At 45.1% G+C, this 20,530-nt stretch overlaps 1 protein-coding gene across 1 annotated transcript in view; it reads left to right on the top strand.

Annotated features, from left to right (window-relative positions):
* Positions 1–20,530, top strand: part of LOC142591263 (glutathione hydrolase-like YwrD proenzyme) — an 82,536-nt gene that overhangs the window by 38,571 nt on the left and 23,435 nt on the right. Inside the window, exons 4-5 of the mRNA XM_075703601.1 lie at positions 1,762–1,965; positions 4,030–4,285. Of these exons, the coding sequence (XP_075559716.1) occupies positions 1,762–1,965; positions 4,030–4,285 (460 nt within the window). The remainder of the gene's footprint in view (positions 1–1,761; positions 1,966–4,029; positions 4,286–20,530) is intronic.

Below are 20,530 nucleotides of genomic sequence, written 5' to 3'. Positions count from 1 at the left end.
CGGAGGTTTCGACCGAATCCAACGCTTTCTCGTAATCAATGAAAGCTATATATAAGGGTTGGTTATACTCCGCACATTTTTTTTATCACCTGATTGACAGTGTGAATATGGTCTATTGTTGAGTAGCCTTCACGGAATCCTGCCTGTTCCTTTGGTTGGCAGAAGTCTAAGGTGTTCCTGATTCTATTTGCAATTACCTTAGTAAATACTTTGTAGGCAACGGACAGTAAGCTGATCACTCTATAATTTTTCAAGCCTTGGGCGTCCCCTTTCTTAGGATTATGTTAGCGTTTTTCCAAGATTCCGGTACGCTCGAAGTCATGAGGCATTGCGTAAGCAGGGTGGCCAGTTTCTCTAGAACAATCTGCCCACCATTCTTCAACAAATCTACTTTACCTGATCCTCCCCAGTTGCTGTATAGCAACTGTATAGCAATCTGTATACAACTCATCAGCCACTTGAACTACCTCATCCATAAAATTCCATTGAATTCGGATCAATATAAATATTTTTATTGTTACCCTGCCTTTGTCTTTACGCGTGCCATAGGCTGCTTGGATAGATCGGACGAAAGTGCTCGCTCAGTGACAATTAATGAGGTTTCAGTCGTCATTGAAATTTTAGCGTTTGGAATTTTTATTTTTTCTTGCTACATCGTTTATTCTGGCCATAGGCCTGTTTTTTCGTCAATTCGCGTGCAAGCAAATGAAATAAAATATTCTTTACCTGGCTACAACGCATAAATTATGGCAGGGGTGTCTGTAGGAAAGCTGCCTTTCGGGCTTAGGTGTGACATTAGGAATGTGTTCTGCCCCTTTCTGGATCAGCGAAGTAATGCTTACAAGAACTAAAATATTGAGGTGTTTCTAGGTATGAGGAATTAGAACACGCAAAAAAGCCCTGTGTACTATAACATGTATTTCATATCTATAAAATTTATGCAAATTCGTAGAGATGTCTTTGTTCGTGTGCGTAATATTCTACCAGAAATTTCTCCATTTGGGAACGTTCTTGAATAATTTGTTCTATTAAAAGACATACCTTACCTGACTTTGATGGAGTACTCTTACAGCACTGTTTCAATGCCTGTCATCCTTAAAAGACTCTGTGGTGCCACGTCAACGCCACCGTGAAGCTAGGATTCATTTATGAAACCAACCACAAACATGAGCCATTTATTAACTTTGCACAGAATTTAGAATTAAAAGTACATTGAGGATTCTTCGTGCATATTCATTCAGGAATCAGATTCATTGCGGCCGAACCTAGCCGGCCTTATTGATACAAATGGAGTTTTTTGGTGCAAATGGTTTTTGATGCTGGTAGTTTTGATTCACGGGACGCAGAAAAAAGCAGAAAGAGATCAACAAGGATCCAGGTGCCTCCAACGTGATACCAGTAATCACATACCACATAATATGACGAGAGCGTTTATGTATAACATGCTGTATTGTATGTCTCCATATAATTGTGAGCTGTAACGGTTAAAAGTTTACCGACGTAGTTTGTATAACAACAATAAATAGAGCACATGAAGGCAAAATAACAAGGTGTCCATGATAGAGAGACATTCATTGCAGTTATGATATTGAACAGTTGTCAACTACTGGCTGTATGTCGCTGATAGCAAGCTCTTTTCAAACCAATTTTGTTCGTAATACTACCTACTTTTAAATGTCGACCTCGTAATTTATACCCGTAGAAAGCATCGCGCTGTGATTCACAGCAATCGAACTTTTTGCTGGCGCCTGTATCACGCAGCTTAGCATGTCGGAGCTCTTAGCCCCCGCAATCAGCTACGCCGAGAACGGATTCCCTATGGATCACCTGAAGCAACGCACCTGGCAGACCGCGCACAACGGTCTGCAACGATTGCCCGGTGGCCGTTATTTCCTAAATGAGGAGAACAATGTGCCCCCGCTTGGTCAAATAATGGTCAACAGGCCACTGGCAACACTTTTGAAGGCAAGTACACGGAAATCAGCGCATCACTCTTTTACTTTTTTTATCTCCTGGATCAGCCACATAATATATAGTGTTGAGGGTGTTTCACTTTTGATCATTTATCATGTGTTCTGGGTAATATTTCTTTTTCGATCTGTGAATGCTACTTGTGTCACTCCTATAAATCCTTACGGTGTTATCGTTTACAAAATATTGCTTCGTTGTATCTGTTAGTAGGCCTACGTTCATACTTTCTGGAGATTTTGTATGATATTTTTGAGTACGCTTCGACAAGCTTTCTTGGAGCTGCTGCAGCTTTCTATTCCAGTGCTTCTACGTCTCGACTTTCTGCGCTTCGCGCATTTATACAAAAAAAAGGAAGTATGCGAACGCATTTGAGTTTCGTATTACATGAACGTATTTGGGCCCTAAATATAAAAATTCATAACTTGTTAAGTAACGCTTTTATTTCCCGCTGTCACCGCGTTTGTACAGAGCTTGGTGGGCAGGACTTGTGGCTCAATCGGACGGTTATGTATGCATTCGTGAGGGTACTGTGGCATTGCACTGTCTCCGTAGAGGCAGCATTAAATCTGTCTGCAACAGGTGGTGTAACTGAGTCGAATTATAGCAAAGCAGCATATTATCCGTAAATGTACCAAGCTCATATGGTGTTTCATTTCACTACACATGAACAAAGAAATCTGTTTCTTGTGGAAAATCAAACAAGCAGTGATTCAAGGCGCAATAGAGTTGACGTACACACTCTGCAGTTTAATATTGTTACAGGTGAACACTCACTAACAGACTGTATCAAAGAGTGCATATTGACTGAGCTATGGCAAGCATATAAATCCTCCTTGGAACTTAATCTTAGTCTTAATCGGGCAGGGTAAAATACTCCACGCGTATACAATAATCAATGTAAGAAAAATAAATCAGCTGCCTAAATAACCTTGCGCATGGATGAAAATGCGCACACCGCCTGCAGTACATAATGAAAGCAGTCTCAAGAATGAAGGAAAACAAATATGCCACTCTCGATTGCGTGCTCACAAGTGAAAGATTGTACAAACTAGGCCAGAGAGAATGCTCATACAAAAGCCTCATCAGTTGAATTATGCTTAACATAGGCCGCCAACCTCATTTTCCGACGCATAATTGGCGTTGCCTGTTAATGCCTACTGATGTGGCCAAAATACCAGTCGACGCGATTTACAGGTTGCATGCAGTACATAAATATAAGATGTTCATGAAATCGAAAGAGAGTTGTGAATGTGAAATCGAAAGACAGTTGTGCAGTTGTTAGTTATGCGTTACAAGATCAACACAATGACTTGGATTCACTCAGGTGGAGCATTGATAAACAGGCCAAGCATTGATAAAAGACTTTACGAAACGGGTTAGAGATGCGCAGTGTGCCAGAACTCTTCCTGCTTTGCAAGATCTGTGGGAATTTTTCACAATGGGTTTCTGAAGTACCATGCATCTTATATCCCTGTCTGCACGGTAGTGCTAACTTGACATGTCTCGGAACTATACAGTATGATGTCACCTTCTCGCATTGTATAGGATCCGGTGGCTCTCTAGCCCGACCTTACAAAACGGCTGAAAAGCTGTCGTAAGACAATGGAACTAATCAATAGAAACAGCATCAAACATGTACTGAATACCCGCCGTGGTTGCTCAGTGGCTATGGTGTTGGGCTGCTGAGCACGAGGTCGCGGGATCGAATCCCGGCCACGGCGGCCGCATTTCGATGGGGGCGAAATGCGAAAACACCCGTGTGCTTAGATTTAGGTGCACGTTAAAGAACCCCAGGTGGTCAAAATTTCCGGAGTCCTCCACTACGGCGTGCCTCATAATCAGAAAGTGGTTTTGGCACGTAAAACCCCAAATATTATTATTATTAACATGTACTGAAGACTAACCCATTTGGAGGCTGTACATAATTTGGCAGTTTCGAAAGTACCAGTGGCAATCATGCTGTTGTCTTTAGCAATGTTGAGACGGGAACACCATGCCCTTTGAATGGGCATCATGAAATATTCTTTCAGAAATCAATATTACACCGGTTCTTCGCAGAGGCTAGGCCAGGAGGGACCGCAGGTGGTGTACAAGGGACGTGTGGCTGAAGGAATCGTGGACGCTGTGCACCGGGCGGGTGGCGTCCTGTCCATTGAGGACCTTTCTGATCACATGGAGTCTACTGAGCCCCTTGAGACAGAGTCGGCATCCACCACGTACCGAGGAGAGATCGCAGTGCATACGACAACGCTTCCGACACAGGGTGCCGTGCTTTTAGAGGCCCTTAACATACTCAACAGGTTTGATCTGAAAGGTACGCTTTCGGAAATGTGGAGCAGCGGCCGCGCAACCCCTTCCTCTAGTAGGCAAACGCTATGAAAAAAATGAAGCAGAGCACATTACGATCATTATCTTAGCGCAGGAGCATTTTAGAAAGCAACACTCGCTATATTTATAGAAAAGGTTTTCTTGAGCTCTTTTTAGCGCATCTCATTTGTATTCTACCTCTAACCAACATAGCTATTGCAGTTTTCTGACTGCCTCAGCTTTTATGGCGTCCGGGTCCATTCGACTGCAGCATGTCAACGTTTCCATTCTTGAATCTCTTCTGCTTAAGGGAATGGTGGGGGATCTTTTTCTAGGACCCATTTCAACTGCTGCGGCACTCCGTATGATATTCGTAGCGTCGCACACACTCGCAACACACAAAAACTCGTCACGTGCTACTCGTAACAGAAACGACAAAGTGAAACAGCGAAATGGCAGGTTTAAGCAAGCAAATATTTCTGTATTAAACTCAGTCAGCTTCCCCTGAAGCGCAACGCTCTTTAAGGGATAACAAGTTGTAACCTTTACTTAAGCATCTAGGAAGGTGCTGTAGCAAGTCGCTCATTCAAAATGCTGGCGCAATGCAGCACGCAAGGCAACTGAAGCCGCACAGCAGAAAGGGCACCAAGGCAGCTGCTATGCGTCTCATGATGCTGGTGTGATGAGAAGTGCCTTGTACGCGTGGAATATCGAACGTGCAGAAGACGAGAAAGACAGAAAGGTCTCAGCACCTGCAGATATTAAATTTACTGCCTGTTCCTTTAGGACCACTTTGTGCCCACAGCGTCCCAGAAGAAATAATAAAGCCTGTACGAAAAATAATGAAGTCAGTTAGGCAAGCTGCTCAGTCGGCAGCGTGAAGCCTTATAGTGCGTCACTGCGTTCACTTTGTTTCCTAGTTATTTCCCCAAAACGCACTAACTAAACCTCTCTCATGCCTACACAAACCCAACTCACCGCGAGCAGCCTGTGCAAGCATCATTGATACCGGGACATAATGACGGAAACAACGGGAATAGCGAAGAGTCTATATAATTGGAATCCGTCGAATAACTAAGCAAATAAGAAGAAATTGCTCGAATGTGATCCTCTTCTGAAAACTTATATTGCATGTTTTCAGAAATAAAAGAATGGAGACGACGAGCTTTGATTACTAAAGCGATGAATAAAACTCAGACATTAGAAATTGACAGCAGCTACCATAGTTACAATGGGCATAGGAATATTTATTTGCACATGCTTGCCCTTTCACTTCCGCCAGCGTTCATTTTATTGAGTACACGACAGAAAGAGCCTTCACTGCGTTTCAACGCAGTTAAGTGTGGCAGAATGTGGTAGCAAGGAAAGTTTGAAAACTTAAGAAATATTTTAAGTGTTCAACTGTACAATGGTGGGTTCGAATTTTGTTCCCAATGCACAGCAGTCTCGCTCTCCAACGATTAAGCCACGGAATTCTGTCTAATGTCGGTCATCCACTAGGAAATATCAACAACAAATCTAAGCACTAAGGTGAAAAAGACTCGCTCTCTAGCACAACCTTCTAAAAGAAACTGCGTATTCAATTTCACGGCAGAAACCTTCTTACCATTCCGGTGGACGTTACATTGATTATTGTTTGAATAATGCAGCGGTACTCCTTACAGCTAAGCACATATTTATTTACGTCCCCTGGCTGTCGCCCTCAGATTTACATTGTTAGAGTTCTTTACCAGGTGTGCGTAACCAACCCGTGTGTGAGACCTTTCTTTGATATTTGTACAAACGGTAAATGCAAATGTAATGCAAAGCTAAACACTGATTGCGGAAATAAAAAAATTCTAACCTTGCGCCGAAACAGGACTGAATACAAAGAAAAAGATAGTTAAAAATACGGTGTTTAAAACTCACTGTGTCGAAAACATCGAAAGTTCGACCGAGCCCCACAGGTGTCGTAACTGTATCTTGCCATGTTCCTACGTAATCGTCATCCTTTCATTGAACAGTTTTACTGACGTTACCTCGAACAAACTTATAATGCATACAGATTTCCATATTGTGTCTCTGACATCCCCATGTATCCGGAAAATACATTCGTGATTGATCTAGTGTTTTGTGTGAAACTAAAATACCGGCATATAACGTTCTCAATGCTTTTCTTTGCACTAACCACTTCGCAGTTAAAAAATTATTTAGAGGTCGTAACGAAAAGCGAAGCAATCAAAGTGATAGCCAGGTTACAGAGCAACGCACACTCTAGAGGGTTCGTGCTCTGGAGAACGAAGGGCTTCTCCTCGCTGCACCTACAATAGTCAGTGACTGCGGTGCCCCCACTACTGCCGCCAAAAACGCATCAGCTAGGGAAGCGTGCAGGCGCCACTCCGGCACTGTGGTTGTGCGTAAACTGGTTTCGTCGCTTTAGCAACCAGAGCACCGTAACTCTGTATACTCCATATCATACTTGAGTTAGAGCGCTACGGAGGCCACAGACAATTTTAGGTGCGGAAGCACTGGCCCATCCCCAAATTCCAGGTTGCCCACCCCCAAATTCAAATTCACCCAAGCCCAAATTTTCATTTAGCCCCTAACCAAATTTGTTTTGACCGGTTGACCGGGCCCCAAATATCAGCTTAGCCCACCGAAATTTCAGTTGGCTCACCACATTTCCAGATGGCACAACCCCAAATTTCAGTTTGCCCAACACTGCTATAGGCTTCGCCACGCATTTTCGACTGCGCTCCATGTACACTATGCGTATCCATAAATCTGATCATATGTGTATCTTCTATCATCAATATTTTTTTAGAGCGCAGCTCCTAGGCGCCCGTTCCTATGGCGAGCGTCGGCGTTGTCCCTCGTAACCGAGCGAACGAGCACGGCGAAAGATAAAAGCGATCCCGGAGCGCAGCGGGGAATGAAAGCCACGGTGAAACTAAGCCATAAGGCGGTAAGCGGAGGGCATGTCGAAAGGATCAGAGGAAAAGCGCAGAGCGGCAACATGGGCTACGAGATGGTGCCAGAGTAGCGCGCGTCATCTGGGACGGGGTCGCGCAGCGGCTGCTGTGAATAGCGCCTGTGCGTTACCCACGCGCTGGCCCTTACGATTTCCTGATAAGCGAGGCAGTGGCGCTACAGTTAGCTCCGTTTGCAACGTTTCACAAAAGATGGATTGCTCGCGCCAGCCAATATATTGCGCAATGAAAACATTTTTTTGTGTGACTTCAATGTGCTTTACAACCTATAAGGATCGCAATAATCTAAATTTTCACTATATAGCGAATAACTGTGCTTGTTCTAAAAAACGAATTTTTATGTAAATACAAGCTGTTACATTTCTCGCGTGACGGACAGATTTTGGTAGGGCGTTCACGAAACAATGCTTACGCATTGAAACGTTGGCGGCGGTAAGTTTCGAACCTACGATACCACGTTCAGAAGTCGAGTATCTTACCCTCTGGACGAAGCACCAACGCTCACAGAAGGTGAATGCATCCAAACCATATTGTTACGGCGATGTTTCGAGTACAGAAAGACTATATTTATAATATATATATAGGCTGACCGAGAGTGGTTAACATGGCTGACCCCCGACAACACGCAGCAGCCAGCGTCTCCGATCTTCTTCTTCCTCTCTTCTTTCATCTTTCCGTAAAAGGACGCCCAGGTGGCGAAGCGCCGTCTCGGCTCATGGCAGGCGAATAATTGCGAGCAAAGTATGGCTTCAGCCACGAAACGTGCACGACGTCAACAGGCGTCTGCCTTGAGGATGCATCAATGTGTAGGGGCGAAACTTCGCAATTTACTTCGCCAACTTGGCGTAGTACTTCATCAGGCCCCGTGTAGCTAGATAGAAGCTTCTGGGAGAGGCCAACTTGAGGACATGGGGACCAGAGAAACACTCAAGCACGTTGCGTGAACTTAACATAGCGATGGCTGCGGTCGCAACGCTCTTTTTGTATATGCTGCGAGGCTAATAAACGAGATCGGCCGACATGACGAGCCATGTGAGCGCAGTCGATGACTTCACGAGCGTGCTCATTTGCAAAGCTCGGCACAGAAGGGAGGATCGTGTGAAACAACAATGTGGGGTCGCGACCATACAAGATGTAAAAGGGCGAAAAACCTGCGGTGTCATGTCGAGACGAGTTATGCGCGAACGTCACGTAAGCTAGCGTGGCGTGCCAGTCGCGGTGATCGTTGGAAACGTACATAGACAGTATCTCTGCGATTGTTCGGTTGAGACGTTCCGTAAGACCGTTCGTTTGTGTGTGGTAGGCGGTGGACAGCTTAGGTTCAGTGTCACAAGAGTGAAGGAGGTCGTCGAAAACTCGGGATAAGAACGAGTGACCGCGGTCTGTAATTAACTGTCGAGGTGCACCATTGTCGAGAATGACGTCACGGAGGAGAAAATCAGCGACGACTGTTGCGCAACTAGGCGGCAACACCTTTGTTATCGCGTAACGTGCCGCGTAATCGCGTAGCGTGTCCCCAAGGGAAGACAACCAGCAGAGTGCGTGATGGTCTGTGACGACCGAAAACTTGCGGCCGCAAAAATATGCCGGCACCTGGCCACAGCCCAAACTAAAGCCAAGCAATCCCACTCGGTGATGGAGTAATTTCTCTCCGCAGGTGACAGCAAGCGGCTGGCGTAAGCTATCACACGGTACCATTCTGTTTTTGGGCGAAAACAGCGCCAATGCCATTGCCGCTGGCGTCAGTGTTCACTTTGGCCCGTGCAGATAGACCAAAATGGGCAAGTATGGGAGGCGTGGCCAGAAACCCGATGAGAGCCTGCTCCGGGCCACATGAGAGTGGCGTGTTCTTCTTTAGAAAATCTCTCAAAAGCCGAGCAACGTCACCGTAGTAGTTGAAGAAATGGCGAAAGTAAGAACACAGGCCGGACGAAGCAGCGCACGTCAGAAGCACAACGTGCAAAGGGAAACTGCGGACGCCGCGAACTTTTTCCGCATCTGGTTGCACATCGGATGCTTCAACGGGGTTTCCCAACACGGTAAGTTGACGGCACCCGAACTGACACTTCGTGGAGTTCAGTTGAAGGCCGGCTTTTCGGAAGACCGTAAGAATGGCAGCGAGTCGGGTAAGTTGGCTGCCAAACGTGGGAGAAAAAAAGCAATAACGTCGTCAAAGCAACAGACACAGGTGGTCCATTTGTAGACTCGCAGAATAGAGTCCATCATACGTCCAAATGTCGCAGAAGCATTGCGTAAGCCAAAGGGCATGACTTTGAACTGATATAAGCCATCCGTAATGATGAGGGCCGTCTTCTGGCGATATATTTCATCAACTGAAATCTGCCAGTAGCCGAATCGAAGATCGATGGACGAGATGCATTTAGCTCCGTAAAAGCATTCCAATGCTTCATCAATGCGCGGTAGTGGGTACACTTCTTTTCGCGTAATCCTAAGTGGCGATAATCGACGGAAACACGCCATGTACCTTCTTTATTTTTCACAAGGGTGACAGGCGAAGCCCAAGGACTGGCTGATGGCTCGATGACCCCATTGTGGAGCATTTTGAAACCTTGTGACTTGATGACTCGACGTTCAGCATGCGATACCCGAAAGGGACGCCGACGAATAGGATTCGTGTCTCCAGTGTTTATACGGTGGTCAACAACAAATGTTTGGCCTAAAAGCCTGTCGCCGAAATCAAAAATGTCACTCCACAATCAAAGCAGGTGACGTATGTCCGTGGACTATGCAGAGAGTGAGGTCGGGTGCAATAATTTTCGCTAAGTCATCCGTTGAGCCACCGGAGCTACGAGCTGCAACTGGCGCTAATGAGCCACTCTCGGCCTTCAGACTCTCAACGTCAAATTCGGAACCACTAGAAACACTGGCCAAGAACATGCCCGCCGGAATCACTTCAGGACACAGGCTGAAGTTCAGAAGCGGTAGAATGACGTCGTCATTAGTAACCGTGACGAATGTATGCAGAAGACAGCAAAGCAAAGTTCCGCAGCAAAGTTTCGCAGCAAAGTTCCGGTTTAAAAGCACGTCCATGATGGGGCGAAGTACATAGTCACTGTCAGGAACCTCTAGCTGGGCGGTCAAAGTGACCTGAGTAACTGTCTCAGGTGACAGACGCACAACGTGACGCGAGCAGAAGTGTGGTGCGGCGGTGCTCGGAGAATTTGCGAGTTGAGTCAGTTCTATCTGAAGAACGCCGGTCGCGCAGTCTGTGAGAGCAGAATGAGTGGATAAAAACTCCAATCCAAGGGTAGCGTCGTGAGGGCAGTTTTCGATGACAGCAAAGATAACAGAAGTAGGGCGGCCAGCTATAATTAAACGCACAGTACACATTCGAAGAACAATCAGCACGCCGCCGTCGGCCACACGAAGCACGGAGGCAGCTGCTGGGGTGAGTACCTTCTTTATACGTCTATGTAGGCTTGCCCTCATCACAGATACGTAGGCTCCAGTGAAGACGAGTGCTTGGACAGGTATGCCGTCTATTTTAAAGTCTATTACACTTCTCCTTGCGGGCGCAGACAAAGGATTTGCTGCGGTAGTAGGCAGTGCAGCACCACCTCAGGGGGCTCCATTTCTTAGTTTTCCGAAAGGTTGCGGCCAAACGCTACAGGGGACGAAAGGCGACGTGGCTGCAGTGAATGGGAAGATGAACCACGTGCTTGTGGTGAACGAGACTGGTGTCCGCGCGGCAATGCTTAACGGCTGTACCAGATGTTCCGAACAGAGTTGCCACTGATGTTAGGCTCGGCGGTGGGCAAAACATTGCGGGTATTTCTATCAAAACGGCTCAAGTTGGTTGGTGTGCGAGGTGTTCAGGTCCACGAATTGCGACAGTTACGGGTGAAATGACCAATGCGGCGACATGTGAAACAGACTGGCTGGCGATCCACAGTTCTCCACTGAGTCGGGTTGCGATAACGTGGGGGAAAGCATCGGATTGGAACGAAAATAGTATAAGAGCTTTCCTTAGCTCTGGGGTTGGCGACAGCACATGCAGAACGTAAACCAATCTTTTCAAGTTCCTGGAGAACGAGGGCTTGTACGAGAGGAACGGAAAATTGGTAGCATCAGGGCTACGCGAACGGAAAGCTGCGGACGCCATCGGGTCCAGTTCACGTCGAACGATTCGCACCAGTTCATCTGATGGCTATGCATGCTGCTGGGCGGGTTGATCTTCACACGTCAGCTTTGCGGCAGTATTGGGAAGTCTGGCCAATGGGTGCAAGACGCATCGGCTTTTGGCCTGTTTGGATTGTAGGCACTCTTTAATGATAACATCAACTGTAAAGCAGCTTTTGCACATGAGCATATTAAAGGCGCCGTCAGCAATGCCCCTAGGCACGTGCCCGACATTCTCAGCTTGTGTCATGTCGTGATCGGCTTTGCGACAAAGTGCCAGCACGTCCACGAAGTACGAGACATCGGACACCGTGCGGCATTGGGCACGGGAGGCCAGTTCCTGCATTGCGGCAATTTTACGGCCCGCTAGCTTGCCTAACATCTTTGTCAACTTTTGTTTGCATTGATCCCAGCTGGTTAGCTCCTCTTCGTGGTTTTCGTACCAAACCTTTACTGTGCGTCTTAGGTATAACAACAGGTTAGCTAGCCATGGCGGTAAGTCCCATCTGTTGATTCCACTCAGTGGTTCGTACATAGCCACCCTTTCTTCGACTTCGGTGCCATCGGTCCCACAGAAAGTTCCAGGATTCTTGGGTTGCACAAGCACAACCGAAGGTTACAGCGATGTGGCTGGCGATGGTAACGTTGGACAACGACGTTGATCCCGCGTGCTCACCGTCATTCGTGGTGCGGACGGTGTTGGGGTGACGTCCACTGCGAAGCTCCGTTTCCAGCCGGGGTACCCCACACCCCCCACCAAGATGTTATGGTGATGTTGCGAGTGTAGAAAGACTAAATTTAAATATATATATATACAGGCTGAGTCATAGCAGTTAAGATGACTGACCACCAACAACACGCCAGCGTCTCCCGATCTTCTTCGTCCTCTCTCTTTCATCCTTGCGTAACAATATGAATGGGTTGTACCGGCATTACAAAACAAATGTCAAAGGAGAACACTTTCTCTGATGGCAGGAATAATGTCGTGATTGTGGAACAAAAATAACCTGCCTAGAATCTTTCTGTACCGCTGACTTGGAACATTGTTGACATTCGAAAAAGTCCAATTTGGCAAAAATTCAAGTAATACATGCCAGATACCCGGTGTGTTTCGGTGGGTACGAGACGCTCCTTCCGTTAGGTTCTTCCTTCGCCTACGAAAGGCCACCGATCTCCGAGGACTCATGCACTTCGCGTCGCGCAACACAGAATGATGAGCAGTCATGGGGGTTATGTGGATCTCGGCATGTTTAATATTTGTTCAACGCGGATGGATATCGTGCCAAAGAGCGATAAGGACCTAACTTATTAGAGAAATTAACAGAACCTTGCTAAGTACGGGTGAGGTTTAAGATTGACAACAAGTCTGATAAGGACTTGTTGATAAGGACAGTTGAGGAAAGTCACATCACGTCCGATAAAGTTGATAAGGACAGAACACGGTTGATAAAGATTGGATTGATTGCGATAAGGCTGATAACGCCCGATAAGAGGTGATAAGGATCGGATCCACTCCGGTAAGGGTTGCTACATCTTCAATCTATTCTTATAAGATTGCTAATGACAGATATGGATTTACAAAGACTTGTAGCGGTCAGATCAAGTTCAATAAGATTGATAATGTCTCAGGATTGCATGTGGATAATCAAGTCCCACAATTCTTACGCATACTGAGACAACTCCAGTAGAGTCTCTGCCATAATTTTTGCAGTGGGGCATTCGCACTTTAAAGCAGTTCAGTGTTTTCTAATCTACTTTTGTGAAAATGTTCCCATAACCCCAGTTCTAAATTAACAAAGTAATTTTGCTTTAGAAACAAACTAGCCATTTACTCATACGCTGTTAAAACGTTGTATTAGATCAACTTGCTTGTTATCATTTTTATTTGCAGCCTATGGCGTGCAGCGAAGCATAGACTGAATGCGCAGAGCGGTAAATTTAGGTGACCTTACTTTATGTGTAGATTCCACAGAGTTGCACCTAATGTATGAATGAGAGTGAAATTACATTTCGGCTCTACACGAATGGCAGACTCATATACTTCTATAATAGCGAAAGCACGACAAAACTCAACGTCCGATGAATTGCGAAGGTAATACGTTAGCTTAGAATCAATAGAGCGACACAACGTATCGCCACAGTCGGAATGAGGCATGCATGAGGCGTGTACTGAAGCGGGACTCTTCTGTAGCGCTTTCATTAGAACACTCAGTGCCATCTAGCGCCGCCGCTGCGAAGCCGGTGGCAGGTGTCCAAAATATGTGGCGCGCTCGTGCGTGGGAACGCCGGGAAAAGCGCCATGCAGCAACCGGGCTTCTCTCTCATGTTTCTATCTGGGCATGCTGCGCTTGCTAGTGGCACTGCCGAGAAGTCTGTGCGCAGCGTCTGAAACGAGAAGCTTAGCGCGCCACTGCCTGCTAATAGTGAGAAGGTTTTCTTCGCTCGCCGCGGACTCAGCGGCACATACTCCGTAACAGAAGTTGGCCAGTTCATTTAGAAACGGCACATACCTATTGCATTCGTGTCGCAGCCTGTTAATGCCACGGGTTGCTCTTCTTGAGGGTTTCTTGTGTGGTGGGTGTGATTTGACTCTACAGTGAACATATTTAGGCAATCTTTTTCGTGATTGCACAATGACACATTCAATGTGTGGCATACGTAGTTACCTAAACTGAAGTCAAAGACGCTGAATGAAGAAAGCCACACACTTATTGGCACATGCCCATTAAACCATGTTGGCATCAAAGATTTTTATTGTGGACTTGTGCAGACCGAGCTTCCATAGGCACTACTGCAAGTCGGTCCAGAATAGTTTCTTGGAGCAGCGGCATCTACCCAGTCGCGCGTCTACAGTGACTCATGTCGGCGGAAAATAGGTACCTTCCAAAGCATATTTACTTGCAGCGCTAACGAGGCAAGGTGAACAAAGAAGAAAGAAGTAAGGCGAGCGCTGACTCAAGACTGAGAATTTATTTTTTGCAGATACCGCATAAGTGGGAAAACTCAGAAAATAAAGATGTAGTTTTAGCGACTCGTCTGCTTGCTACCGTAATTCGTTGAAGAGCAGGACGTATGTACACACTGCCACATATTTAGTGGTATAAAATCATACCATGGTATGTTTCGCACCTCGTTACCTCCGCATAGCAGCCCGTCACACTACCGATTCAACCACTGATTACCGAAGTAGGCGAGAAAATGGTTACGTACAAATAAAAATAGATAGATAGCCTGGAAACGCTTCAAGTAACCTAAGGACGGTAACGAATAAAAAGTTGGTCGCATCCATTTTTTTATGCCATAGTCCAGCAAGATGTATACGTAAGACTGGGCACGGCGGCATCACCACGATGGCAGTCGCGTATAATCCCTTCTTGTATGCTGTACAGATCTTTTGCCTGCTGATCACTGTCAACAACACGCGCGTGCAACCGCGAACGTCGTAGCGGCGCATGAGCGGAATTTCCATGACTTCGAAGGACCGGATAATCTACAAGCATCATTATGGGAGAGGCTACCCTTTCACCCAAAAGAGACGTTACAGAATCACCACGTGACCAGGGAGCGGATGCGGACATTGACGGATTTCGCTATAAAAGGCTTTCCAGCGGACTTGTCTGGCACTGGGCACGGTGGCATCAACACGATGTGGGTCGCGTCTAATCCCTTCCTGTGTTTTGTACAGATCTTTTGCCTGCTGATCACTGTCAACAACACGCGTGTGGAACCGCGAACGTCGTAGCGGCGCATGAGCGGAATTTCCAAGACTTCGAAGGACCGGATAATCTACAAGCATCATTATGGGAGAGGCTACCCTTTCACCCAAGAGAGACGTTACAGAATCACCACGTGACCAGGGAGCGGATGCGGACATTGACGGATTTCGCTATAAAAGGCTTTCCAGCGAACTTTTCTGGCACTGGGCACAGCGGCATCCCCAAGATGTGGGTCGGGACTGATCCCATCCTGTAGTTTGTACAGGTTAGCAAAGGATACGGAAAGTGCTTTCGTTCTGACGATCCATTCTTGGTGGTGTTACCGTGCCCACGGTTGTTCGGCCCCGGGATATGTTGCGCATTGTTCGATGGTGCTTCATCTGTTCGAGGATTACTACAGCTTTGTGGCGACATCGAAACCAACCCCGGCCCTGATCTCGCACAAATAGCAAAACAACTTTGTGAGATTGCAATCGACATTAAGGAAATTAAAGAAAAACGCCTTACCAATATTGAGAAAAAATTAGATTATTTGGTCTGTCTAGAAAGTAAGGTGACATCGTGCCAGGAGCAAATTGCCCACCTTTAAGCAAGAATTGATTACCTGGAGAACCGAAGCAGAAGGTCTAATATCATTGTTTATGGTCTACCTGAAGCTAAAGAAGAGAAAACCGAATTGCTAGAGGATGCTGTGAAGAATGAGATTATAAAAGGTATTCTTGAGCTAGAAACAGTGGCTATAGAACGTATTCATACGTTAGGATGGCCATCGGGTGGCAAGGTCAGGCCTTTTATTCTCAAGCTCCTAGATTCAAGAGACAAAACTACAATTTTAAAGCAGTGAGGCAAACTGAAAGGCACGGATTACTCTATTGGCGAGTATTTTTCCGTAAGAGTGCGGGAAATCAGAAGGAAACAATGGCAAAGGTGCAAAATGAATCGAGAAAACGGCGACAAAGCCTCGCTGGTACACGATAAGCTATATATCAATAAAAAGGCATACGTTTGGGACCAAAACAAAAATGATAAAGTACTGTTCAAAAAAGGGAACCATAAAGCGAAGCATTGCGGCCAGCGAAACCCGACGGCCAAACACTCGAAGCCAAGTGCCATTGCCACAGACATAACTGAGGAATGCGACCAGATCCCTGGTCCAGAAACCACACCCAAAGTGAAAATCGCTAGGTCGTCCAATATAACCGGAGACGTAACCAAACGGAAAGAACTGAGGCCAATTAACATAAACGCGCGCAGTGTCACTAAATAAATAGATAAGTTAGAAACCATACTTATACAGCATGATCCTCACGTCGAGGTTATAACAGAGTGGCGGCTGAGAAAGGAAATTAGTGACGATGAAATCTTTCCCCCATGTTACAACGTATATGGAAAAGATAGAGCTACCAGAGGTTGGGAGTAGCCATCCTTGTTAAGGCCAAAGTAGAAGCTACGAATACAATTGATGTTGGCATTCTTGAATGCTTGTGCGTACAGTTGTCCTGTTGGGGACATAGTTTGATCTTCTACGCATGTTATAGGCCGCCGGATGCGGGCCTGGAGTACTTAACTGTGCTCAAAGAACATATGTCACTGTATTCTAATAAGAAAATTTTCGTGGTTGGAGACCTTAATTTTCCAAGTGTGGACTGGGAGGGACTGGCCTGTTCTTCCTAGGCCAGTAAAACACTAACATTATTTTTGATATCATGCTCGCACACTACCTAACTCACATAATCAAACAACCCACAAGCGGTATTTGGTATTTGTAAACGGGGCTTTTCAGAACATACCACTCTAGTGGAACAAGGGCTGTCCGATCATGAACTTGTAAGCGTGTCAATTCCTCTTCTTAAAACCAGTAGCTACCAGAAATCTCCCATTCGGTATTTTAAGGACTATTCCAGAGCTGACGATGCTCGTGTGCTTGAATACATGAAAACCGTACTTACAGACTTTGATGACGGCGCCCCAAACACGGGCGCTGTTTGGGCCAAATTTGTGAAGACTTGTCAAGATGACTCGTGAAATCATTAAATTGAAGAGAAAAATTAAACCGCTACGAAAGCAGCATGCGCAGTGCAGAGTTATCAGCGATCACCAAAGAATCCTTGCACAAGCGACGCATCACGCAAAGGATTACTACTTTAAAGCTGTAATCCCCAATTTTGTAAAGAATGATGCTTCCAAGTTCTGGAATTATCTTAGTGAAAGCAAGAAAGCAGTTTCGAAGATATCAGTTGATGGTAGCATGGTTACAAATCATGACGATATAGCAAATCATTTTAACACCTATTTTCATAGCGTGTTTTGAGTATCCGGACCATGTACGCCTACTGCAATCTCATTTGAATCATGCGAAGTCAATTTTATTTCATATACTGGTTTGGTTTCTATGCTTTTAAACTTAAACACGAAAAAAATGTTGTGGTCCTGACGATCTTCCAAATGTGTTTATTCGACGATATGCAGAACGCGTCGCCAAGTTCCTTCTCATTATTTTTAATAGTTCCTTGTCAACAGCAACCTTGCCGCGTGACTGGAAGGCGGCCCGAGTAATCCCTACATTCAAGAAAGGCGACAGATTATTACTATCTAATTACAGACCGATATCTTTAAATTCCTTATGTTGTAAACCTATAGAACATATTATAGCCCCTCAGATTACATAATTACTTGACAAACACTCCGTATTCACATGTTTTCAGCACGGTTTCAGAAAGAAGTATTCGACCGCGACGCAACTCGTCACTGTTACGCATGAGTTCGTCAAAGGTCTTGATAATAATATTCAGATAGACATATTTTTTTTTAATTTCTGTAAGGCCTTTGATAATGTTCCTCATGACAAACTAATCTATAAACTAAACAACGTTGGCCTTCCGAAGGTGTTGGCTGCTTGGGTGGCTGATTATTTGGAAAATCTGGTGCAGTTTGTCACAGTCGAGGATCAAAATTCGCGTCTTCTACCAGTCACGTCGGGTGTGCCCCAAGGCAGTGTGCTAGGGCCGTTGCTATTTTTGTGCTATATGAATGATATCGTATATATAATTGATCCAATGGTTCAAATTCGATTGTTCGCAGATGACTGTATATTATTCCGTGAAGTTTGCAGCATACATGATCAACAAGAACTAAACAAAAATCAAGATTACATATACCAATGGTGCAACCAGTTGGGTGTGGTCATAAATGCACAAAAAACAGTTTCCATATCTAACTAAAGAACAAATCCCCATTTCAGTATGCTTACTCCCTAGGTTCATCTACAGTTGATCATGTCGACAGCTACAAATATTTAGGTTTAACGTTCACTGCTAACCTCTCCTGGAATCACACATTGATATCATTTGTTCTGCTTTCACAAAGTTGTGTTTCTTAAGACACAATCTTCGTAATTCACCGCCAAATGTAAAACTTCTAGGCTATCAATCCTACATCAGACCAAAGATAGAATATTCAAGCATAGTATCGGCCCCTTACACAAAATGTAGCATTGATAAACTCGAAAGAATTAAAGAAAGGCTGTTAGAATTATCTTTTCTAAATTTCGTCGTGTGGACTCTCCGTCGGAACTAATGAAGCCAATAACATACCACCACTTCATTACAGAAGAAGGCAATTTCGCTTGCGCTTCCTGAATTATCTCCTTAACCAGAAATTCGCTATTGACCCTTCCTTCTATTTATCCCCCCTATCAACAATACATACAAGCCATCAACAACCAAGATCTTTAACGCCATATTTTGCAAAAACAGATGCTTATAAATTTTCGTTTTTCGCGCACACAGTGTCTCTTTAGAATTCTACATCAGAGCGCGATCGTCTTGCCATCGTGTAGCATAGTGTACATTTACCCATTGTGTTCATTTTTGCAATTCATTTGTCTCTGGATGTAAAACACAATGTATGTTCACCCTTATACGCAGTGTGATTTCTTAAAAAAATGCCCGTCCTGCTTGGACCAGGTTGTGTAGTCTGCAGTATGTATAAATAAATAAATAATAATAACATTGCTGGCTTCGGCTGCTCTTTGCTATAATGGCGCAATATATATGTTATTTCTACATTTGAGGATAATTTTTGCGTTCTCTATCACAGCGCCAGTTCATTCACAGTCGGGGGCACTCCGATGATGAGATGGCCGGCGATGTTATATCGCTGCTTTCTTCTAGTGTACATACCTATAGGATTCTGGACATGACTTAGGTAATAGTGCAGACAACATATTCCATGGCTCGATAACTGGATAGCAGGAAGTGCTTCACATGTCTTGGTTGGAACGGAATGACTTCTCCTGCAATTGTAACCTGTGGCCGAGAAGCTGCTGGCTTGTTCAGACTTGCAGCGAGCTTGTATTTGTTACTCAGGACCTTTGAATTCAGTGGTACTAGAACGTTGGGATGATGTTTTTTAGAATAACTTGAAATTTTATTGTGCGCTGAAGGGTCGAACTCACAAATCTTGTCTGCAGATTTAGTTAATACTTTAAATAACGATTCTGTCATGTCCGCCGATTTTCCCGTGAAACGTTCCTCAGTTTGGTTTAGGGGGTCGTTTGCTAGAACTCCACGTAGCGAAAACATCTTGTGCTATTATCGCTTATATAAGTGCAACCATGCTGCCCAAGTGCCTTATCTTCCTATCGCTGTGCAGAGAAAATGAGCCATTACGCAATCATGCATGTGTCGCGTGCACACATTTTGCCATTGATGCGCAATGCGTGATGCAATCACAGCTGTTAGCCTCTTGTCTGAGGTTCCTAGACATAACGCGATCATGCATCTCTATCGCCTACAGCTGGCGCTGACGTCGCACGAAGCATTTAAGTCCCCAGGCAATGGTGAATGATGATTAAGTGTTGACTGTAGCGACACATTAGTAAAAAGCATAATTACAAGTTATAAGTATGGAGTCTGTTAAATCTCCTACATTAACATACAGGGTGCTGGCAAACACAAAATTGGGGGGAAAGTCAAACGTACCTGGATGACGAAGCTATTAGCGTGTACGTTTCGACAAAACTGCACCTTTAAGATTTGCAGCAGCAGTTTGTTTTCGACAAGCCGCTGCTAGATCAAGGAAAGGCGGGAGCGTATGCGTGCCAAATACTCGAGTTATGAAGTGGCAATTGTATGAGACCCATGTAAGCAACATTATTTGGATTAGCTGTACATGGGAAAGCAGAAAGACGTGGCTTGGAGTAGCTTAGCTATGGACAGGCAGTGAGGGCAAAGACAAAAGTACAGAATTGCATGATTACACTACAAGCGATAAAAATGAGTTCAACAAATCATGCCAGGTGATATGAGTAGGAGATGTGAGTGCGGACGTAGTGGATTCTGACGCATACACTGATAATTTTTAGTGCTGGATCTGAGGGAAGAGCAGAAGCTAATAGTAATTGATAGGCAGAATCAGTGTCATGAA

The sequence above is a fragment of the Dermacentor variabilis genome, chromosome 8 (assembly GCF_050947875.1).
Source record: "Dermacentor variabilis isolate Ectoservices chromosome 8, ASM5094787v1, whole genome shotgun sequence".
NCBI lineage: Eukaryota > Metazoa > Arthropoda > Arachnida > Ixodida > Ixodidae > Dermacentor > Dermacentor variabilis.
The sequence above is the reverse complement of the archived record's forward strand: the minus strand, read 5'-3'. Positions and strand labels throughout refer to the sequence as shown.